Here is a 24999-nt window from a genome sequence, read left to right as displayed (position 1 = left end):
CTATACCAGCTCCTGTTTTATGGGCTACTTGCTTTCTCCAAAATTATTAATAATCTTTTAGTTATGAAATCTGAAGGCCTTCTTGAAATCATCATCCTTCTTGGCTTGTCAAAACAGAATTTGATACTGTTTACTTCTTTTGCCTCCTGAAAACTTTTTGCTCTCTTGGCTTTTGTGACACTACTTTATTTATTTATTTTTTTAATATTTTATTTTTTAGAAAAATTTTCCATGGTTACATGATTCATGTTTTTACTTTCCCTTTCACCCCCCTTTACCCCCCCTCCCCCTTAGCCGATTTGCATTTCCACTGCTTTTAACATGTGCGTGACACTACTTTATGCTGGTTCTCCTCTTGTCTGTCTAACTACTCAGTCTCTTGTGCTGAATCATCTTACATGTTCCATGCCCAAGAATTACATAGGTGTAAGCAGGACTCTGCCTTATAACTTTCTCTCTTTGCACTCTCTAGGTTATTCATCATCAAATCTCGAAGCTGATGACTTTTTAGTTTTTGATAAGGTATCTCATACTATTCTTATAGAAAAGATAAAAAGATATAGATTATGTAATAATACACTCAGATGGATTCAGAACTGGTTGGATGACTAAACTTAAAGAGCAGTCACGGTTCAACATAAATATAGCAGGAGTATACTTCATGGATCTGTTTGCCTTTATGCTGTTTAACATTTTATCAATGATTTGGATAAAATCGTAGAGAGTATGCACATTGAATTTGGGGATGACATAAATCTGAGGAGGAAATTAGCGCATTGGATGACAGTTAAGTTCCAAAAGGATCTTTTTTTTTTTTTAAACCCTTACCTTCTATTTTAGAATCAATACCAAGTGGGCTGGGTAATGGGGGTTAAGTGATTTGCCCAGGGTCACACAGCTAGGAAGTGTCTGAGGTCAAATTTGAACCCAGGGCCTCCAGTTTCTGGGCCTGGCTCTTAATCTACTGAACCACCCACCTCTCCCTGCAAGAAGATTTTAACAGGCTAGATTGTGCCAAAGAGTGAATCTACTAATTTAAATGCAAAGTCTTAGACTTGAGTATAATTAATTAAGTTCATAAATACAAGATGGTAACCCCATGGTTAAATAGCAGTTCCAATAAAGACCTCTGAATTTTAGTGGTCTGCACACTCAATATGAGTCAGCAGTGTGATATGGCAGCCCAAAAAACTCAGATGATATTGGGCTGGCCTGAAGGGTGTGATATAATTTCTAAGAATAGGGAGGTTATAATCTAATTGTTCTCTGCTCTCATATGACCTCATCTAGAGTATCATGTTCAGCTCTGGGTACCACATTTGAGGAAGGAGATTGATAAATTGGAGTGCCCAATCAAGGAAACTAGGTGAAGGACCTTTAGCCTATAACATATAATAGCTAACATTTAATATAACTCCTATTATGTCCCAAGCATTTTAGGAATATTTTATTTGATCCTCATAACAACCCTGGGGAGTAGATGCTTTTATCTCCATTTTATAGACAAGGAAGCTGAGATAGAGGTTAAGCAACTTGCTCAGGATCTCACTGCTGGTAGGTATCTGAAGACAGATTTGAATTCAGGTCTCCAGACCTACCTAACACTCTATCTACTGTACCACTTAGCTGAAGATCAGTGAAAAGAACTGAACATGTTTAGTCTAGAGAAGAGAAAACACAGGGAAACATGACAATTATCTGAGTATTTGAAGGGCTAGCATGTTGAGGAGAGATTGGACTTGTACTATTTGGCACTAGACAGTAGAACAAAGGCAAGCAGCACAAGTTATTTAGTAATTTAAGTTGTTTAAAAACGAAGGGACTGATTTAGGCTTGAAGTCAGGAAAAACACCCTAACAATGAAAGTTATCAAAAAGGAAGGAGATGCCTCTAGAGCTGGTGGGTTTCCTAAGGGATCAAACAGAGGTCAGGTGACCTCTGGTATTGAGTATGCTTTTGTGGGGTTTCCTTCTCCTTTGTGATTAGATGGCCACTGAGGTCTAGAATTAGAAATTCTAAAATTCTGTGACTCTGTGAGCAGAACAGCTCTGTGAATTATATGATTATTTTCTAATGGATTGGTTTGGAAAAGATTCATGAAGTTGGAAGCTGAACCAGGATTTGAAGGATAGGTAGGAATGGAATTGCATCCATGCAGAGTAGTAAAGAGGCCATTCTAGGTCAGGGTATATTATGAAAAAAGTTACTAAGACTGGAGAATATAAATATGTTTAAAGGACCAAGAGTATGGAGAGACTAATTTGGCTTAAAAGGGTACAAATCAAAAGTCCCTGTAGTGACAATTTAAAAAGTAGTTTGGGATCATATTATTTCTGATCTTGAATGCCCAGGAGATGGATCATAGGCTTTGGGGTCTTGCAGGAGTAGAAAGAGCAATGAGTGGCAGTTCTGGCACAAGAGCTTTAAGAAGGGACACCTGGGCCCTTCCTCCACTTACATTTGCTTCATTCTGGGAGTAGACACACACCATCAACATTAAACCCTTCCTGAGATGGGTGGAGGAAAGAGTGTTAATCTAAGAAGTTTCTTATTTGAAGAGAGTTCTTTGGTGGGATAGTGGTGAGTGCTTTCTTCCTTTTGGTTAGATCTTCTGTCATAGTAACAGCATTTTGAAATATCTATATGACATTCTTTTTAAATGATGTTTTTCAAGACTGGCCTGGAAGAGATACAAATCTTTATATACATATATATATATATAAATCTTACAAATGGACTTTTTTTTAATTGAAAAAATTTATGTAATTAATTGATTTAGGATATTTTCCATGGTTCCATGATTCATGTTCTTTCCCTTCCTCCCCCTCCCCCCATAGCCAAGAGTAATTCCACTGGGTTTTACAAATTTCATAGATCAAGACCTATTTCCATATTATTAATATTTGCATTAGGGTGATTGCTTAGAGTCTATATGTCCAGTCATGTCCCCATCTGACCCATGTGATCAAAGCAGTTGTTTTTCTTCAGTGTTGTCTACTTCCACAGTTCTTTCTCTGGATATGAATGGCATTCTTTCTCATAAATCCCTCAGAATTGTCCTGGATTTTTGCATTGCTGATAGTAGAGAATAGACATTTTTTTTTAAAAGATGAAATTGATGCCCAAAGAGATTTGGAGTGATTTGGTCAAAGTCACACAGGTAGCAAGTGAAATAATTTGGTTCTAGGACCTACCACAATGTTATGCAGTTATATCAAACTACCAAGGGATTACTTTATAAAATTTGACAAAATAAAAGAATTGATTTTAAGAGACAAAAGGGGTAAAATTCCGAAGGAAATAATTAAGGTAGGAGCTAGAGCACCAAGCATTACCATATTGAAAACTACATTATGAAAAAAAAGTTATAAAAAAATGTTGACAATAAGCGATCGATATATTTACTGAATTAGCTGAAAAATAGATTATCAGTTGGCTTGTTTCCATGTCAATAAATCCTGCCAGTTCAAACGCGACTTCCAAGTCTTGCAGCAGAAATTATAGCCTCCTTAACTCGGTATTTTCCAAATTTTAGGGAAAGAAAGAAACAGAAGAAGAAAAAAAACTACGAATTAGATAATGACGGTCAGAAAAAAAGAAAGAAGAAAATTAAATGAAAAAACCTAGAATATAACTGAAAAAAAAAAAAACAGAAAACTCATTCCTTTTTCAATTCTTGAATAAGGTCCTTCGGAGAAAAAGTTCTCTGGGTGTCAGGATGGCCGAGTGGTCTAAGGCGCCAGACTCAAGGTTCTACCTTCCTTTCTGAGTGTTCTGGTCTCCGTATGGAGGCGTGGGTTCAAATCCCACTTCTGACACACAAAATTTTTTTTCCCCCTTACTCGAATCTTTTCTCCCCACTCCACGAATGGTTTGTACAGGACGCATACACAGTTTTGTTTTGTTAATTAAAATCTGTAATCAGCAAAAGTAGCTTGCTTTTCGTGTCTCTGGAGTGGTCGGATCTCCGTGAGCCCTGGGCGTTTGCCTGCTTCGGTTTCTCTCCGCTGAACCTCCGTCTCTCACCTCCGGCTCTCCACACAACAAAAGTTTGAGCCTACGGGTCCCCAACCCCGACCCGTTCCCAATTTTCCTCCTTCCTTTTCTCTTTGCTCTGCTTTTTCCATATAGTCTTGGCTAAACTAGAGGCGGAGCGCAGAGTAACAGCCCATGAAAGGAGCGCCTCGAGAGCCCGGTAGCAACGAAATAGAGGTATTTGAGTAATAGAAGTGCAAAAAAGATTGAAGGACTATGTTTTCATCAGGTATACTTCATTCATTCATTCATTCATTCATCCATTAACTCACCAGGCTGTAGCAAGATTGAATGTTAATTCTTCACAGTGACGCCTAGTGGGGATTTCATTACAGGAACAAACAACTAACATGTAGCTCTTTATGGACTCCTTAATATTATATTGTCAGATTATTTCCAATTTATCCTGTACGTACCAAGTTTGTACTAGTTGTTTGCATGTTGTTCCTCCTCCCCATCGTCCCCCTCCCCTCCGCCCCGTCCTTAGATTGTGAGCTCCTTGAAGTCAGGGGCTGTTTTTTATTTCCAGCTGTTAGCACAGTGCCTGCTTGGCACTTGGTATATACTTGGGTGCTCAGTAAATGCTTGTTGACTTCTCGTTTTCATTTTATATTTACAAAGCAGTGCATGGTACAGTGGAAAGGTGACTTTGAAGTTAGAGAAGGTTCCCATTTCTTCCTTTCTGAAAATGGGGGGGGGGGACAGAGTTTGGATTGGATAATCCCCAAAATTCTTTACAATTTTAAAACTCTAATCCCACCAACAACCTTATAAGGTCAGAGTGTATTATTATCCCCATTCTATAGATAAGTTAACTGAGATTCAGAGCAGTTAGGTCATTTGCCCAAGGACACAGTTAAGATAGAACCAGATATCAAACTCAGGCCTTTTGGCTAATAATCTAGTTTGCTATGTCACTGAGCAAAATCTCAGCGTGAGATAGAGGTTTTGGAAATGAAAAATAGCAAACTACAGAACTGTGATCTAAAACTGGAAAGTTAAACATTCACATCTTCAGTGCTAAGCTGAAGAGTTTGAACTTTATTCAGCTAAGAGTGAGGAGCCACTGATAGTTTTTCACAGGAGACTTAGAGGATCAGAGGGGATACTTTAGGATGATTAAACTGGAAGTGACATGAAGAATGGATTGGAGTAAGTAGAAATTAAAGGGGGCAGAGGCTATTTTAACAATCCACAAAAACCATCCCCTAATTGGTAAATGGACAAAAGATATGAAGAGACAATTGTTGGATGAAGAAATCAAAATCATATATAGTTATATGAAAAAATGCTCCACACCACTACTGATTAAAGAAATGCAACCTCCCCCCCCCAAAAAAAAAATCTGAGATATCATCTTACATCCATTAGATTGGCTAAAATGACAAAGGGGAAAAATGACAAATGTTGGAGGGGATGTGGGGAAATAAAGCCACAAATATACTGTTGGTGGAACTGTGAAATGATCCAACCATTGTGGAGAACAATTTGGAATTATTCCCAGAAAGTTATAAAACTGTGTATACCCTTAGACCCAGCAATACCATTGCCAGATGTTTCCCAAGGAGATCAGTATAAAAAAGAAAGAACCTAAATGTTCCAAAATATTTATAGCAGCTCCCTTTGTATAGGCAAACAACTGGGAATTGAGGGGATGCCCCTCAATTGAGGAATGGCTAAACAAATCATGGTAGATGATTGTGATGGAATACTATTGCACCATAAGAATTGATGTGCAGGCTAACTTTAAAAATCAACTGGAAAGAAGTGCACAGAATAATGACACATGAAATGAGTTGAACCAAGAAGAGCATCATACACAGCTAAAAATTTAATACTTGAATAAATTGTGAATGTTATCTTCAGAGAGTGAACTGAAAGGTGGAAACATGAAAGATGTAATTTGTATGAACATGTCTGTCTCCTAGATGATACCTTCTGTGATATAGGGAGGGGCTGGGGCACTTATGGATAAATTCTATTAATAAAAAAGATAATAGTCTATAAGAGAGAACTATGGAAGGCACGAGCTGGGGTGATGGATATGGAAATGGAAAAGTAGATTGGATATCTAAAGTATTTCTGAGTTTGTAAAGATAGAACTTCACAATTAATAAAATGTGATAAGTGAAGTGAGAAGAGGTATATGAGAAGAATTAAAGGCAATAGGAAGTTAGAAAAAATGGTAATATCAATAGAAACAGGAAAATCATGAGTACATCTAGGGGAAAAGATAAGTTTAGTTTTGGAAACATTGAGTTTTAAGTGCTGGCAGAAATGTTTAATCAGACATGGAAATGCTAGTCTGAAACTCACCAGGAAGAATGGAAATGGAAGTGGAAATATTGTGGAAATATTGTAAATGAAATTGCTTAGGGAGAATGTAAAGAGAAAAGATAGCAAGACAGATTAGAGTCTTAGATTATAGTTACATATGTGGTCAATCTAAGTATATAAATTTGGGAGTTAACTATATGGAGATGATAAATCATTAACTAATGATCCTGCCAAGAAACAAAATAGAAAGGGAAGATAAGAAAGATGGAGGACAGAGTGCAGAGATACATCCATGCATAGAGGGCAAGACATGGACAATGATTTCTCAGAAGATAATGAAGAAGAAAAAGTAAGGCAGGTAAAAAGAAAATGGTAATAGCATAGTTACAAAAACCCAGGGAAGAGAGAGTAGTCAGAATGGAAGATGGGAAGAAGTGAAAGAAGGTGTGTGTGTGTGAGAGAGAGAGAGACAGACAGACAGAGACAGAGACAAAGAGAGAGAGAGAGAGAGAGAGAGAGAGAGAGAGAGAGAGAGAGAGAGAGGGAAAAATAGAGATTGTGAAAGATGAAGATTGAGAGAAGTCCATTGGATTTAGCAAATTTAGTCATTCTCAATAGGCATTAATTAAGGACTTACTTATTGTACTAACCATCAGGGATAGAAAGAAAGGTAATTTAGGGAGATAATTTTCTGTTTTTGTTTTCCTTGCTAAAATACAGCACCAAAGCAACATATCTTTATTACTGACAGATGGACTTGGTTTAGATCCAGAACTAGTGGTAGAAAAGAAGAAAAAAAAGCAATCCTAATTCAGTCACAGCTTTTGTTAGCTGGGTATGTTAGCTATCACTAAAGAGAAATCAGTCTGTTCTTAATAGGAAGAGGTTCTAGCTAACGATATCCTAGCAGAGTGGTGCAGAAATATTCTAAAAGTGGTCCCGAAGAGCTGAAATTCAGGAAAAATTGTGTCAGCAAGTAAATATGATCAGTGGGGAGTAAGTCCAGTGAGAGCAGAAGGAAGATATTAATGGTTCTACAGCATAAAGAAATATGAATTTTCCTTCTACATGTGAATCTTAGGCACATATGTTCCCTACTGCATGATCCCTATGTTATGTCCAGTTCTTCCCTGCCAATAATAAATAATACTATATTAAACTATACTACTTATTATTAATTGATTATTATAAGACAATATTATACTATACTACTACTAATTAATGCTTTAAAAGTTTCACTTTATTGGGGGCAGCTGGGAGGCTCAGTGGATTGAGAGTCCAGGCCCAGAGATGGGAGGTCCTGGGTTCAAATCTGACCTCAGACACTTCCCAGCTGTGTAACCCTGGGCAAGTCACTTAACCCCCATTGCCTAGCCCTCTCCACTCTTCTGCCTTGGAACCAATACATAGTATTGATTCCAAGACAGAAGGTAAGGGTTTTTATATTTTAAAAAGTTTCATTTTATCTTCAATTTAATCCTTTGAGGTAGGTGCTATTATAGTCCTCATTTTACAGATAAGGAAACTAAGGCAGAGGTTAAATGACTTGTCCAGTATCTGATGTATCTTGGGTCTTCTTGATTCGGGTAACCGTGCCATCTAGCTGCTTCTAAAGGTATCAAATGCCTTTACTTTGTAATTATGTCTCATGGTTAACTAGAAAAAAAATAATAAAGGTTTGTCTGAGGGCACAGGAAATTATGGTTTTGAGCAATAGCAACTAACCTGGGGTAGCTATTCTGTGGGCCCCACATGTGAGAAGGGATGCCCTGGGTACTTCACAGTTACAGGATCATTGGTGAACTTCAAAAGAGCAGCTTTCGTTGAATAGTGGAAACAGGAGTAAGACTGCAAAGGTAATATGAGGTGGAAGTGAAAGGACTGTAGAAAGCTTTTTACCAGGGAAAAGATAAAGATATCTTGATTACACTTTATATATATTATACATTTTCTTCATAATGTAGTTTTCAATATGGCAATGCTAGGTGCTCCTACCTTAATTATTTCCTTTGGAATTCTACACCTTTTGCCTCTTAAAATCAATATAGGATAACTGAAAGGAAGTTAGGGTGAATTTTTTTAAAGACAAGGAGATCTGGACAGCAGGAAAGAGAGAGGTTGAAAATCAGAGATTATTCTTTTGCCTTCTTTGCTTCATTTTCAAGCTGGCCAATTCTGGTTTTTAAGACTTTATTTTCTTGTTTTAGTTCATGTATTTCCTTTTTCAAATTGTCTTCACAGAGAACATTATTGAGAGAAATGAGGTGGTCAAAAGGGGCAAATTGTCAGAGGAGACAGAAGGGGATGTGATTAGGGATGCAAACAGAGGACAAGGGGAAAAGCCACTTCATCTGGATGATGTTGAGGTGATTTGAAATACGAAACTAGGGAAGAAAGAATAAGTATATATGAATATAAGAGAAAATAAGTATAAAGTGAAGTTCTCTTCTAGAGGGGAGAAAAGTTAGCATAGGTGGATTGAGGAGACAAAAAAAAAAAGTATAGAACAGTTACTTTGAGATTGTGATATCTTAAAGCTGTAAACTGTGATCTCCTGAACCTGTTTCTGGTTAAAAGGATTCGACAGACTAGAGGAAGAAAGAATGCTGGAGAAAAGGCTTGAGCACTGAGTCAAAAGGTAGGAAAAAGAATGTCGAGAGTTCACCTCTGTCAACAAATTCAGAGGTGTTTAACTAGTAGTTGTGAAATGTTCTCTTCAACTTGGCCAATAAACAACCAGTCAGTCCACATTTCATCCTTCCTCTTCCTCTTTGTCCTCTTGTATACCTTTTCACAACCCCAGAGGAACTGATTAATGACATAATTAAAATTGGGTTACTAAGAATAACTCCACTCATTAGGTTGCTTCCATCTCCCAAAACAACATCTATCTATTCCTATTTATTCTCTGAAACCTCAGAGTTTCAACATGGAGAGAAAAGTTGCTCAAGTATCAAGATATGGGAGGCCCAATGACTATAGTGAGTCCCATATTAAGGGAAAGGTGTGAGGATAGACTTGTAACTCCAAGAAAGATGGAAAGTTTCCTAGTTTTAAGAATGTAAATTATATTGTCTAATGAACAGATTTAAATTTGGTTAATAATTTACTGTGTTACTTGCAACATTAATTATTAAGCCAATTCGTCCCCTCTTTAGAATACAGATTTTATACCAGCTGACATTTAAATCTAATCAATGAACTGCAATGTGATGTCTTTGTCAAAAATACTAGTTAGCTTAGTTGGTTGAGAGCAAGGTTTGGGGTTTGATCTCCATCTGATTTTTCTCTGTTCTCTGTTCCTTATTTAAAGATGTCACCCAGACGTTGATCTCACAAATGTGTATCATTGAATCACAGGAGAGACAAATTGTAGGCAGGTCTCTTCAATCCATACCTATGACTAGGAATCAGGCAAGAAATATGTGGGTCCTACTGATGGCAGGTCAAAAATGTCTTTTAACATTTAAATAAGCACATTTGCACATATTATTTTATTTAATCATAATAATAACCCTGTGAGGTAGGTACTACAGAGAATATCTACATTTTATAGAGAAGAAAACTGAAGACGTTTTAAGGAAGTTAAGTGACTTGTATAAGGTCAAATAGTTAACGTGCCAGAGGCAAGATTTAAACCCAAGTCTTTCTTGATTCCAACTCAAGATTCTTTTCACTATATACACTATACTACCTCATCTGTTTAAAATGCCTTTTCATTGATTACAATTCATTCCTAGGCCCATTCTCTTTTCTGGCTTCCTTATCTTGTTTTAATAATCCCACCTTTTCTTGGATACCCTGGGCTGCTCGAAGGCCAGACTTGATTGCCGTGTCAATCCAACCATGAGGGAGTGTGGTGTGCTCCCCTGCAAAGTGTATCCTCCCTTCAGGCTGGAAGAGCTCCTGGGAGTAGTCTACATATTGGTAAGGAGTAAAGAAGGCAAAGCAGCCCATGGAATAGGGATCTTGGTTCCAACGCTTGACCACAGAGTAGGGGCAAAGGGCCCGAAGCTCTTCTTTGGGGCGATTGTGGACAGCAGCCAGATCCTCTAACACTACGTCCACTACCCGTTTTTGATCCATAGCAGCAAAAAAGGTAGAATCATCATCCAGGGTGTAAGAGGCCAAGATGACACCCGTTCCATTTGGGAAGTCATGATTGGGGTAGAAGATAAATCGGGAGGGGCGATCTGTTATAGACTTCCCGCCATAAATACCATCCTGCTCCCAGAAGCGCTTGGTGCAGGCCAGGATCACCTTGGTGGCACTATTGTAGTGGACTGAGCGCAGGGCATCTTCTTTACCAGGAGACAGGGGTGGGTGGAAGTGGAGGAGCCGGGCAGCCTTGGCCGTCGTGGCCACAATGGCATAGTCAGCAGTCAGGTGGGCCCGAGGCTGAAGTGGGTCTGGTGTCTGATGGACGATATGGACATGGTTCCCATCCCTTATCACCTCCTCTGCTTGTGAATGGAGGTGGACAGTGCCAGGGATGAGGGAGTCATGTAAGGCCTTGGGGAGTTGGTCAAAGCCACCAGTAATTTCCTCAAACCTAAGAGGAGGAAGCATGGCAGGAGAGTCACATAAAGGATGAGGCAAATTTGGATTTAGTCTCAGACTAAGTGTTCTGAGGGGCTGGGTATTTGTGACTGACAAGGCAGTCCCTAACAAAGGCAAAGTGGGGCAAATGTCCTAGGGTGTGTGTGTGTGTGTGTGTGTGTGTGTGTGACCTCTGCTCCTTTGATACCAGTTTAGCCTGCCAGTTTATGATAACAAAGATCTGGAGTCATAATTTATATACAACCAACCAATTAAAGCTAACTCCTTTCTATATACCTCCTCAGATGCACAGGGCTTGTTTTTAAAATGCTTAATTAAAACTGATTTAATTAAGTGTTTCATTCTGACAATTGGGAATATTACAAAACTGGGATGGAGAATCACTAGCCTAAACATTCAAGAGTACCTCCTGTCTCAAGAGGACCTGTAGCAGGATTAGAAGAGAGAAGAAACAGCCGAACTCCTTAATATTCTATTCTAGTCTATCAAATGGAAAATGAGGTAGACTATTTTCCATGTCTTTGGGACCTACCAACTGATTTATTTTAGACTACACAGATGTCATGCATCAATCTCTTTTACTAGACTATAAGCTTTTGATGTAATTAGAAATTGCAAATAAGAATTGTAATCAATAAAATAAGAAATGCAGATTCTTAGAGATTATGAATTTTAAAGAACCTTGAATATTAGCTTTCTTTATGATATGAGTCTCCTTTATGTTGTTTCAATAGGTGGTTATCCAGATGTTGTTTGATTACCAACAATGACAGAGAGCAACCAACTTGGAAGGCAGCCCTTTTCATTTTTGAAACTCTACTGATAAGAAAACTATTCCATTTGTTCAGTTGAAATTTGCCTCCTTGGTAATTTTCTAGTTTTATGTGATCTTGGTAATAGCATTAATTCATGAAGATAATTGACAAAGGGCCATGATATTACTTTTAAGATATAAATACTTAAACTGTCTTGTTATGAAAATGACTTTTTTAATAACTGGTTATTTGATCCTGCAATACTACTACTGGGTCTGTATCCCAAAGAAATAATAAAAAGGGGAAAGGACCTACTTGTTCAAAAATATTTATAGCAGCTCTTTTTGTAATGGCAAAGAATTGGAAATTTAGGAGATTTCCACCAACTGGAGAATGGCTGAACAACTTTTGGTACATGTTTGGTACATGTTGGTGATGGAATACTATTGTGCTATAAGAAATGATTAAGCAAGATGATTTCAGAAAAAAGCTGGAAAGATCTGCAGGAACTGATCCAGAATGAAATAGCAGAATAAGAAGAACATTATACACCATAACAGCAATATTGTATGATGATCAACTGTGAAAACTTGACATGGCTACTCTCAGCAATGCAATCATCTGGGACAACCTGAAAGACTTATGACAGGGAATGCTATCCACCTCCAGGGAAAGAATTGTTGGAATTGGATGGATGTGAATCGAAGCATGATATCTTTGTGCTTGTGGTTTTATTTTGGTGTTTTAGTTACGTATAAGTGTGCTCTTACAACAGTGACCAATATGGAAGTGCATTTTGCATGATAATGAAAATAAAATTAAAAGAAGAAAGTATTACTAGCTAGTTAGCATCCTTATGTGACTCCACATTATGATTTTTTTTTTGGCCTTTCAAAGGACATGCTGTTACTTGTAATTAATTATAATTTGAATACAATTAAAAATGACATTTCAATCTTTCCCACCCTTTACATTGCATCAAATTTTGCACAGAAAACCATATATGAGGTCCTAACTCCTATAGATTGGCTATTCTACTACTCTGTGTTTATCAACATTTTGGGTGCCAGCATGAACAACTGGACTGACACTCAACTTAAAGTTCTCCTTTTCCATATCTGAAAAACAAGGAAAAACAATGAAAATATATCTTGGCTCTTATATATGGAAGAATGAGTTTAAATCTTGTTTCTGTTGAAATTGACTTCTTCTAAAGCAGGGTTCTTATATCCTTTTGTGTCCTGAACACCTTTTGAAAGTCTGATGTAGCCTATGGATCCCTTTTCAGAAAGATATTTTTAAAATGCATAAACAAAATATATGAGCCTACAAAGAAAATTAGTTATATTGAAATATAGTTCTCAAAATACATTTTTTTTCAGACTCTTGGTTTAGAATGTCTGATCTACAGTAGTGTTAAGAACCCAAATCTAGAAAGATCAATGGATCTGGAGTTTGGTGATGTTGGTTCCAATTCTACTTTGCTATTTTTCCATCTCAATAAAAAGAATGGAAAGGACATTTTCTCGAACATGTTACAGGATCTGTCTGGGCCTTACTTTCCTTATTTGTAAAATGAGGGTATGTATAACTATGTGATTTCTAATATCCTATCTTGGTGTCTCTCTCTCTCTCTCTCTCTCTCTCTCTCTCTCTCTCTCTCTCTCTTTCTCCCTTANTCTCTCTCTCTCTCTCTCTCTCTCTCTCTCTCTCTCTCTCTCTCTCTCTCTCTCTCTTTCTCCCTTACCTACCTTCCTTCTTAGTTTCATTTTTCAGATAGAAGATTAGTTAGGACTAGGCAATTAGGGTTAAGTAACTTGCCCTGGGTCACACAGCTATAAAATGTTTGAGGGCAGATTTGAATGTAAGTCTTCTTGACTCCAAGCCTGGTGCTCTACTATTAGCTGATTCACCAGTTGTTTTCCAAAACAAACTTGGACATATTTTGTGATTTTAGATATTTGTGACTTTATGAGTATTCATATTCCCTTTCATTGACACAGATCACAACAGTATCTATGGCTTTATAATTCATTACATGATGGCTAAACTTATGGTTGTGAGCCTCTGTGCACTTTTCTAGGCTGGTTCACTGACCACAGATGAACTGTCCTAGGACTCATATTCAAATATTTTTCAGCTTAGGATCCTCTCCCAGAGATATAGTTCCATTGGTATAGCCCTTTAGAAGTCACAATAAATTTCATGCCAAGAGAGCAAGGCTCAAAAAGAAAAAAAAGCACACAAAAATCTTCTAGCTGGCTACAATGTTCAAATTAACATCACCTTTCCGTGATGCCAGGTAACCCTTCTTTTTTTTTCTCTTCCTGTTTTCTCTTCCCTTGCTCAGAGACAAGAAGTATTTCCTTGCAGCAAACACAGCCAGAATCTTTCCAAGATAGTGGGATCATATAGAACAATAGATTCAGAACTGGAAGGTAATGTAGAAATTATCTAAACCAACTCCCTGAAAACCAGAGAAATTAAATGACTTACCCCAGGTCAATGGCAAAGTCTGGATTTGGACCTGGGCTCATGACTCCAAGTCCAAGTCTCACCCCACATCACTATACTGACTTCCATGCATCCCAGGAAAACTCTGGACAGACTCACATGAAGTCCTGCTGCATGGCTACCATTTGACCTATTATTTTATATACCTTAGGGATAATGCTTGATAGATAGCTTCTAACCCTTATATTTTACTTAGTTTTGTGGCTATCTACATGTAGGTGAATGAAAGGGTTGCTTCTCCTCCCTCCTTGCCCCTTGCCACTCCTCCAGACCATCCTGTCCCAGACCTTACTGGGGGTTCTGGAAGAAGGAAATGACTCCTCTTAAGGTCTCAGTGAAGGCTTCATAGTAACCAGCATCAGCGTTCATGAGATCACCAATCATCTGCACTGCTCCTCTGCTCAGATTTCCTACCTTAATCAGATATTCCTGTCACAACAAAGGGGGAAAAAGATAAAATCAAGAATTTAAAAAATCTTTGCTTCATGAAAGTTTGTAATACCTGTCTCTCTAATCTTGGGCAGGACCCTAAAGGAGGAAAGAAATCTGAATGAAAAAGACAGCCTTCAAAGAATATATGTGGATTCTCAGGACAGGACAGGAGATTTCCAATTTGCAGAACTTCAAGATCCCCAAGTCTCTTTCCCATAGAAGAGAGGCAGGGTGGTGGAGAAAATAAAAAGTTCTGTATTTAGAAAGGACACACGGTGTGGCTAGAATGACCATGAGAGCTATGTGGCCATGGAAAAGTCTTGTGACTTCTCAGAGCCTGTAAAAAGGAGATGAAGATACTTGTGCAACCTCCTTACCTGGGTTGTTGTAAGGGAAGCATTTTGAAAACTTTAAAGTGTTACACATAAGGTTTATTTTGATGAATTCTTGAGGTTCAACCACTATCCCACCTCAGTAGGGATTAGTGCTAGTCTAATAAATCTGATTAACTATAATCCCTTCTCAATGTTTCAGAATGGCAAAATGAGGGCTAAGTGGCACCTACAGACTGACCTTAGTGGAAAAGGAATCATACTTTTCTAGAATTTGGCTGCAATTGCTCCTTTTCAGCTCTTCTACCACCTGGGGGAGAGAAGAAGGGGAGGAGAAAGGTTGTTGAGAAGATAATTCTTATAGTCTCATGATTTACCCCCATCTTCTTTGCTCACTCTCCCACACTTGCATTTTCATCTGCTCTTCCCTCATCATTCATTGACTTAATTTGTCAGTGTATTTGTTTTGTGTAGTCTGTGTAGTGGATGTGACATTAGGACTTCATTTCCCATTTTCAGTGGGCTGGCCGTAGTATGGTGATATCATCAGGATTATGATTGGTGGGAAATATTCTATAAGGAAGGAGGTTTAAAAAATTAGACTACTGGGTGACCCCATAAATAGACAGGGGTGAATGAAATAGTAGGGCTATAAAAAGAGGAAGAGAAAGAAGGGGAGCACATGGAGCCATTAGAGCATGATTAGAATAACCCCAAATTTAGGCACTATAGCTAGACTCTGATTATACTAGAGCTTTATTCCATTTTTGCACTAGGCTTTACCCCATTTCCCAGCCTGCCCCTAGAAACTTCCTACCAAAATTCTAGGACATAGAAGGTGATATAGTAATGCATCTGTATTTGCTGATTTTGGTTATTTGTTGATTCAAGCACTTATATCTGTGGTTTTAGTCATCCATGCTTAGGTCTTGGAACATATCCCTAAAACTCTATACCCTAAATATCTTTCTCTAGAGCTGTGATTTTCTGAACTGTGTCATTTTTATATTGGAATGGGGAATCAGGGAAATTAAAAGGGATTTGATAATTTCCCTAGATGTATAAAAGATTGAATCCATTTGTATATTAATGAAGAGAATGTTTTTTTAAAGCAAATTTTATTTACTTGCTATTTATTGTTTCAGGTCTTAATTAAATGCTTTTAATATTAGGCTTATGTGTCATGTATGGTCTAGAAATAATGTGGATTTTAGGGGACTCTTGGACCATAAGTTGCATAATTAATTATACAAATTATTAATAGTGAAACCATGAGTATAGATGTGTCTTTAAGAGATGCTACATATGTTGTATGCTTCTTGCTTCCCTTTCAGACTGGGAGCTACCCAGTGTTTGTGACTGTTTTCCTCATTAGCTAAGAAGCTCCCTTAGTTTAGACAGGAACCATTAGACTGGCAGCAATCTGAAAAAGGAAAAGGCTTTTTCTCTCCCACAAGAGATTATAAATTCCCTGAGAGTGAGACCTTTTTGTACATCTTGTGGCACATTCCTGGTGATGGGCCACTCCCCTCCATGCATCCCATGTTTTGGCCAGACACTCTGATACATCCAAACATTCTAAGTTCTCCTGAGCCTTGCCACTGAGTCTGTAGGACCTCCAGGACTTCTTTCTGCCTAGAAGCTGAAATCCTCTTATTATAGTCTCTCTCTCAATTGTAGTATAAGTTCCTTGAGAGCAAAAACCAGCTCTCTCTCTCTGTCTCTGTCTCTGTCTCTCTGTCTCTCTGTCTCTCTCTCTCTCTCTCTCTCTCTCTCTGTCTCTGTCTCTCTCTCTCTCTCCCCCCCTCCTAGATTTTATCCCCAATGCTCAGCATTGACTCCATATCAGCACAGAAGTTTTGATTTGTTCTGTTTCCAACCTGTGACAATTCTCCCCTTCTTAGACAGTCTGATGGCCTCAGGATATTGATTCCAGATATAATATAGAAATCCACTGAGCTTTAGTTATACAGCTCAAAATTTCCAAGTTCAAGAACTTCAGCCTCTCAGTAGCAGGGATTACCGGTGTTTTCTGTCATACCTGGCAATAAATGTTTAAAAAATGCTTTTTCTTTCATTCATTCAATCATCCATTCATTAAGTCATATCTCTTCACTATGTCCATTGCTAAGCATAACAATGAGCATATACAGAAAATGCTGAATAGGTTTGGATTCTCCCCAAAAAGATCCAGGGAGGAGAGAAAACTTGCACTGTTAGAACTTTTTAGAAATAGCAGTACCCTGAGTTTGGGGGCTCTGGCTAGGCTTCTGGGGGATTTGCCTAGCATGATTAAGGTAGAATGTTCTAACTCTATCCCTGGCAAAAACTCACCTTCCTCAGGGATTCATCAAACAATTTGTCAGCTGTTTTCCCCTTTTCATCTGACCGGACAGGGTAACCAAGGAGTCCAGGATTGGCTTGTACTTCCCCAGTCCGTCGACGTACTCCATTGATGAGGACCCATGTTCTGTCATCATATCTGGAGAACTCATTCAGCTTTAATCCAAATTGACTGATGAGTTCACGAGAAAGCCTGGTAGGAGCAGAGGTCAGAGGAGTTTATTAAGAAAGGCAGAATCTCAGGAAGCAAGCAGAAAATGTATCATATGTACCATTTTTCCTTCTGCTCATATTTCTACCCCAAATTACTTCTCATGTCTTCATGGTAAGATAGGAACTGCTGGTGAAGAAGTGGCTACTGAACAGTCATACTATTTTATTTAATTTATTCAATGTGCCATATACATTACTGAAATTATATTTTACATTTTGAGTTTTTCAGCACTTTAAGTAGAAAAATTCAGTTTTCTTTAGAGGTGTGTGTGTGTGTGTGTGTTTGGTTTGGGAAAATATTTTTCAGTTTCCTTTTTCAGAAGATAAAATTTCCTTTCTTGGAAGTTTTACTTTTTATTTCCCTTTCTCCATACAGAAGTTGAACCCTACCTTAGTCCACATTTTCAGGATATATCTTCTAATAATTCCCTAGGAAGGCAGATGGGTTTCCTAATCCCTGGATTATCACAGTATTAGAAAAGGTTTTTCAGATTAATCATCTTTTCTTTCTGTAAATATTTTTTCTCTTCTTGGTCCTGTCATCAGGAAATTAAATGATGACATCTTTTACTTGGAGCAGGCTTTAGATTTTTCTAAATGATACTTAAGTATTCCCTAGAACTGACAATAGAATTTTTTTTTAACCCTTAACTTCTGTGTATTGGCTCCTAGGTGGAAGAGTGGTAAGGATGGGCAATGGGGGTCAAGTGACTTGCCCAGGGTCACACAGCTGGGCAGTGTCTGAGACCAGATTTGAACCTAGGACCTCCTGTTTCTAGGCCTGATTCTCAATCCACTGAGCTACCCAGCTGCCCTGACAATAGAGTTTGAGAACTGGATGGATTGTATTTTAGAAAGCATTCATTTTATAGGTGAGGAAAAATTGAGGCCCAAAGTCAGGAAGTTTTTATTTTTCATGGACCTACTCTGCATTAGGACAGACTCAGCATTAAAATACATGTTTTCTGGCTTTTAATGTAGGGCTCTTTACATTATATAGTTTTTGAGCGATTGTTAAAATGATATATTTATAAAGCATTTAGCATAGTGTCTAGTACATAGTAGGCTCTAAATAAATGCCTACCCTATAGTTCAGACCTTAAATTTTTTTCCTCTGATTTTTTTTTTCTGTCATTACCTTCTTCCTTAAGTTGCCTCTCCTAGCTACTTCTCCTTTCCTACTCCTTGGCCTTGCCCTCATCTTCTCTAGGATATTCAATTTAATAAGGATTTATTAAGTGCTTCCTAGATGCTAGGCACTGTACTACATGCAGGGAATACAAAGACAAAAACATCCTATTGGAGGAAAGTAGTGTGTGTAGATTAGCAAATACAGAATATTTTGTAGAGACCTGTAATTTTATTACTGTAGAGAATTCCTGGTAAGGAAACTATCTCACTGAATACAGATTTTTTAATAGTTCTGCAACTTATAGACGTGCCTAAAACATTGCAGGCTAAAAGCATCTTGTTGACACACAGCAGCCAGTATGTTATTGGAGGTGAAACTTGAGTGCCATTCTTCCTTATTCCAAGCTCAGCTCTCTATTAACCCTACCATACTATAAATATGAAATATACACAAAGGCAATGCAAAGTAATTTGTACATGGGGACAGAGAGAGAATATTTATAATTGTGTATACAGTTATTTAACTGTATCAATTATAGTAATTTTATATAGTTATTTGTTTGCTGCCTTCCCCTTTAGAATGTGAACTCCTTGAGGACAGGTTTTTTTTTTTTTCCTTTTTTTTTTTTTTTTTTTTTTTTTGTATATTTAGTGCTTGGCACAGAATAAGTGCATAAAAAATACATGTTTGTTGACTGACTGACTGACTGACTGATTAATACCTGGAGAAATTGAGAAATCAGAGACACCTGAGCTTATTGAAAGAGATTTTATGAAGGGAGGTGAGGAAAGAGTATTTCAGGTATGAGGAATAGACTGTACTAAGGTACAGAGAATGATGACTGAGTATTGTATACGTATTAGTTTGGCTGGAAAGCAGAGTGAAGTGAAGGGGGAGTAATGTATGAGTCTGAAAAGATAAGTTGGAGCAGAATTATTATATACAAAGCTCATTTTTATGAAGGGCTTTAAATGACAAAAGAGGCATTTATATTTTATCCTAAAGATAAGAGGGAGTCATTGAAGTTTCTTGACCATGGAAGTGACATAATCAGGTCTGTGTTTTAGGATTATCAGTTTGGCAGTTGTGTAAAGGACAGATTCAAGAAGGGAGACTCTGGGGATAAACTGGATGAAGGATGTCCAAATAGGAAGTGATTCCATTAATTGCTTACATGTGGTTGGCAGGGATCCTCATGGCACCGAGTTCAGCATACCACTTTGCTCCAGGCACACGGTGAGTCTCAATCCTCCCACCTACTCGTCCAGAAGCTTCTAGCACAGTCACCTATAAAGATATATTCTGTCCAGCCTTCGTGATGTCAGGCTTCCCCACACAATTACCAAACTCCTTAGATCTCATCCTGATCAGACCCCTCATCCCTTTTCCCAGGTTCCAGTTACAGGCTCTAGCTCCCTTCTAGTTCATACCTCTATCTTTTACTAAGATTGGAATTAAAGACCCAGGGATCCAACCATTCGCCAAGTCCACTCTCCTCCCCCTCGTATTTTCTTGATTTGTTGTTGTTGTAGTGCAGTGGAGAGACCACCAGGCCTGGAGTCAGAGACACCTGAGTTTAAATTCAATCTCAGAAACTTATTAGCTTTGTGACTCTGGGCAAGTCACTTAACTGTTCTATCATCTATAAAATGAGCTGAAGAAGGAAATAAAAAACCACTCCAGCATCTTTGCCATGAAAATCACAAAAGGGGTCACAAAGAGTTGGACACGACTAAAATGATTCAACAATAATAAGAACCCCCACTGTCTTCCTTTTCTCATTCTCTCCTGTCTTAACTCTGAAGTGCTGGGCCTAGGATTCTGTATCCCCAGCTCTTGTACCTGGTGACCTGCATCCTGTAGGACTTTGGCAGCAGTGAGCCCAGCTATGCCTGCTCCAATCACTACCACACTCTTCTTTTCAGTGGGTGCTCCCAGGCCACCTTGCAATAGCCCAAGCAGCTCTTCATATTGAGGGTCATCAAAGCATTTCACCAGCTCACTATTAAAAGCCTGGGAGTTGGGGCTCAGCAATACCACGCTCAGGAGGAGCATTTTCACTAAAGACAAAAGGAGAGAAAATCTAAGGTAAAGAGAAGAGTTATAACACTAGAGATAGGAGCCAAGATGGCAGAGAAAAAGCAGAGATAGGCCTGAATTCTGCCAAATTTCCCTCCAAATAGCTTTAATATAATATCTTGAAATGAATTCTGGAGCAGCAGAACCCACAAAAAGACAATGTGAAACGATTTTCCTGCCCAATAAAACATAGAATGCCAGTAGGAAAGGTCTGTTGCACCAATCGAGAATGGAGCACAATCCAGTTCAGGTGACATCCCTTACAAGCCAGCTCTAATAGGTCTGTATCCCAAAGAGATCAAAGAAAAGGGAAAAGGACCTATATATGAAAAAATATTCACAGTACATCTTTTCATGGTGGCAAAGAATTGGACATGGAAGGGATGCCCATCAATTGGGGAAAGGCTAAACAAGTTCTGGTATATGATTGTGATGGAGTATTATTGTGCTATAAGAAATCATGAATGGTTTGGATTCAGAAGAACATAGGAAAGATATATATTAAATTGATGAAAAATGAAGTGAGCAGAACCAGGGGAATGCTGTATATAGCAACAACAATTTTGAATAATGATAGCCTATGAATGACAACTATTTTCAGCAATAAAAAATGATCCAAGACATTTCCAAAGGATTTATGATGAAAAATGCTATCCACCTGCAGAGAAAGTACTGATGGAATCTGAATGTACACTGGAGCATACTTTAAAAAAAATTTTATTGCTTATGTGTTGATGCTGTTTTTTTGGTATATGTTTTCTTTTACAACATGACTAATATGGAAATATGGTTTGCATGATCGCACATATATAACTTGTATTTAATTGCTTGCTGTCTCAGAGGATGGGGAAAGAGAGAGGAAGAGAATTTGGAACTCAAAATTTTTAAAAATGTTAAAAATTGTTTTTACATGTAATTAGAGTAAATAAAATATTTAAAAAAGAAGAAAAACACTAAAGATGTCTGAGATTCCAGACATGTCACTGAATTAATGACATAATCTATCTGTTCTCTCTGAGGCTGGGAGAACCTCAGAACTGGTAATATCTTTTTAAATCATAGCTAATGTATTAAGCTCTACAAAGTGCTCCCCTCACAACACCCCTGGAAGGAAAGTAATTTACCACCTAGCACAGTGCTTGGCACATAGTAAATGCTTTTTCATACTTTTTCATTTATTCATAGTTATTTTCATTTTTACAGATGAGGAAAATGAAACAGAATGACTAAGTGATGTGCACTTGTACACAGCTAGGACTTCTGACTTCAGATCCATTTAGGATATTGAACTCTTAAAGACATATTGGAGGAGGGGAAAGCTAGGTTGCTCAGTGGATTGAAAGCCAGGCTTAGAGAAAGGAAGTCCTGGATTTAAATCTGGCCTCAGACACTTCCATCTGTGTGTGACCCTGGGGCAAGTTAGTTAATCCCATTGCCTAGTCTTTACCAGTCTTCTTTGGGAACCAATACACAGTATTGATTCTAAGACTGAAGATAAAGGTTGTTGTTGTTCTTGTTTTAAATAGATTACAGAAATTGTAAAAGACTTATCCTTCTGCTTTAGAGCATGATTTTATTCCACCCCACTTTTCTTGTTCATACTCAAAATTCTTTTAAAATCTCAAGTTTCACTATCTCTCCATCCTGATCCAGATAAAGACCATTTTAACATCTAATTCTTCCAGTAGAAGATGAGGCCAGTTTTCCTCTTTTCTATTTCTCTCTTTTTTAATGAGGATAAAGGGACGAACTTGTATCTGGTTCTGTTGATTGATTCTAAGGATGGTAGGCAGGACAATTGTTCCAATCTTTCCATTCTTTACATCAAGCCACTGTGGCTTTAATTTAAGGTTTACCTGAATCTCTACCAATGGTTTTCTATAAACTTCTACATGTTCTGATTCCTGGACTTTTTACTTCATTCAGTATTTTAGAAAACTTTTATTAAGAATGAGCTGCATGGAGGACACTGTGCTGAGTAATATATATATTTATGTATACACACATATTACAGAACCTATAAGTATTTACAATAATTTTATGATCTATTGAGTAGGTAGAAGAGAATGGCAACATAATATTCTGAAATGGACACTGAATTAGGAGTCAAAATACTTGGATTTAAATCTTGGCTCAGCTATTACTACCTGTGTTACTTTGGGCAAGTCACTTCCATTCTCTGGCCTTCAGTTCCTCAGCTACAAAATAAGGGTGTATTAGATCTAAGGTCCCTTCTAGATCCAAATACTATGATCCTCTTTTTAGTGTTTTCCCCATTGATTAATTACCTTAAATGAAGTATCCCTGCTGAAGCTTCTCTTCTCTGAGCTTACCTACCCCATGACCTCTCTAACCTATTCCTAGAATGTTTCAGCTCTTTCCCCATCTCTCGGTACCTTCTTTGAGTTATTCTCCTACTTTTCCTCTGACATTAGGAGACCTAGAACTTCCTCATTTGCCTTCTCTTTTCCTCTACTCCAACCTGCAAATAAATGAGTATATATCTGCATGCATATAACAAAGCAACACATATATAATATGGTATTGACAGGAGTCCCATCATATATTCCAAGGGAAATAGGCTGCTTTTTGGACTTGTCTACAATTCTTTCCTTTAAGGAATAAAGAACAGAGGCTATATTTTTTCCCTTTCCTCTCCACTTAGGAAAATGAGATCTGATCAGGTCTGAATGTAATCCAGAATGCCAACCCTTAAAAACTATTCTATCTTCTAGTGATATGCTAATTAAAACAGTACTAGATGCTTATGATTTTGAGCATTTCAAAGATCTTATCACAATAAGCTTAACAAGAAGGAAATTTTCAGTCTATAATAGATAAGCTTCCAGTTGTTGTTTTTTTTTTTTTTCTAGTAATAGAGACAGGTCTATATTGAGCCATTCAAATTCTCTTCTCTCTTCACAGTACTATGATTAGGGTGAATCCTAGAGATGCTTAAAGTCAGTTAGTTCAGCTTTTAACTTGGCTGATGAAAACTAGAGAGCATAAGTGCCCAAAAGGTATGTAGGTAGTTAGCAGCAGGGCCAAGACCAAAGTTTAAATGGTCTATAAACCTCAAATATGGACTTCCTGAGCCTCATACTCTCTTCAACTAAACTAATCATCTACAACCACACAAATAACAGTTTCTTATTCTTTCCTTAGCCAAGAAAATGATTAATAAGAAAATAAAGCTAATTATTTTTAATGAGATTAAAGAGAGAGCCTCATAAACTTATTTCTTTGAGCACAAGGATCCTTGATGATTGGCAGGTTACTTTAGTCTGCCAGTCTTAGTATTTATATTTGGAGATCCCTCCATTTTTCTCTTTCAGGGATTCCCTTTACTTCTGAAATATAGAAGTATGAAGAATGGGAAATGTGTGTGAAATTGGTCTAATAAAATCCCAGAAAGCAGCAAATGTATATCCTGTAACTAGGAAGACTGAGGGGGAGGAGGGCAACTCTCTTGAATAAAAGAAATAATACTGAACTAAAGAGATGAAGGTGTGAAGGAAAGGAGGAGAAAGGCAGGGCAGAAAGTTAAGGGAAGGAAGAGATTCTTATTTCTTAACACTTTCATTCTGGCCCCATCTCTCGGGTTACTCACAGAGTGTCTCCATGGTCCTCAGCATGTGGAGGGAAGTCTGATTCCCCTGGATTGTTCAAGTTGGACACCTCCGTTGAGAGACTGAGTTAAAGGCAGGTAATATTCTCTCATGCTTTTGAACTCTCTCAACCTCCACCTCTTTAATTATACATCTCTCCTCCTACTCTTAGATCACTCATTCTGCCCCCCCCCCCACACACACACACACCTCCCCAGGCTTGAGAAATAGGAAGGATGTACAAAGGTAGAGAGGAGGAAAACAACCACAGTTAGATTTTTGGATCTTTCGGTATTCTGGTGGTAGAGGGTATTAGTTCCTTCAAGAGGAAACCTCAATGATAAAGGATCACACAGGAATAAGCAGTTTCAGCCTTCTCCCTTCATTTTCTAGTTTCATATTTTATGAGAGAAGATGATGCTATTGACCTCTTATTTGGAAGGTCTTAGATATGAATCTGTTCACCAGCTGTTCACCCCGTTATTCATCAGTCTCATCCCCACTCCCAACAAACTGTTGTGTGGCTTTAGACAAACTTGCCTAAACTCTCTCTTCTTTGTTTAGAAGCGTTCCTGTTGTGTGTTATATCTGAAATTTCCAAAATATTTTTAACCATGCTCTCTGAGAAAAGACTGAAAGAGGAAAAAAGGGGCATTTGAAAATCTTAGAGGACTCAAATGAGTGAGATGAATTAGAAAAACAGGGAAGAGAATGAACAG

General features: G+C 37.9%; 1 protein-coding gene and 1 non-coding gene across 2 annotated transcripts; one reads left to right on the top strand and one right to left on the bottom strand.

The window, feature by feature from the left end:
• The first annotated feature begins 3712 nt into the window (after positions 1-3712).
• On the top strand, positions 3713-3818 carry TRNAL-CAA. The gene is made up of 2 exons: positions 3713-3750; positions 3773-3818. It is a non-coding gene; the product is annotated as a tRNA-Leu (tRNA).
• A 6217-nt stretch (positions 3819-10035) lies between these two features.
• On the bottom strand, positions 10036-24307 carry LOC123247310 (L-amino-acid oxidase-like). The gene is made up of 7 exons (XM_044676169.1): positions 24283-24307; positions 20436-20653; positions 19768-19880; positions 17240-17441; positions 15147-15215; positions 14434-14570; positions 10036-10864 (listed from the first exon to the last, which is right to left on the bottom strand). Exons 1-7 carry the CDS (start codon positions 24305-24307, stop codon positions 10036-10038), a joined length of 1593 nt encoding a protein of 530 aa, XP_044532104.1.
• Between the last annotated feature and the right edge of the window lie 692 nt (positions 24308-24999).

This window comes from Gracilinanus agilis, chromosome 4 (assembly GCF_016433145.1).
Source record: "Gracilinanus agilis isolate LMUSP501 chromosome 4, AgileGrace, whole genome shotgun sequence".
NCBI lineage: Eukaryota > Metazoa > Chordata > Mammalia > Didelphimorphia > Didelphidae > Gracilinanus > Gracilinanus agilis.
The sequence above is the reverse complement of the archived record's forward strand: the minus strand, read 5'-3'. Positions and strand labels throughout refer to the sequence as shown.

Coding starts and splice junctions, on each gene's coding strand:
- LOC123247310 (XM_044676169.1), bottom strand. CDS start 24,307: ATGCTGAGGACCATGGAGACACTCT. Junction 17,442..19,767: donor AGGATCCCTGCCAACCACAT/GTAAGCAATTAA, acceptor TGCTCCTACCAG/GCTTTCTCGTGAACTCATCA. Junction 15,216..17,239: donor TTGATGAATCCCTGAGGAAG/GTGAGTTTTTGC, acceptor TCTCTCCCCCAG/GTGGTAGAAGAGCTGAAAAG.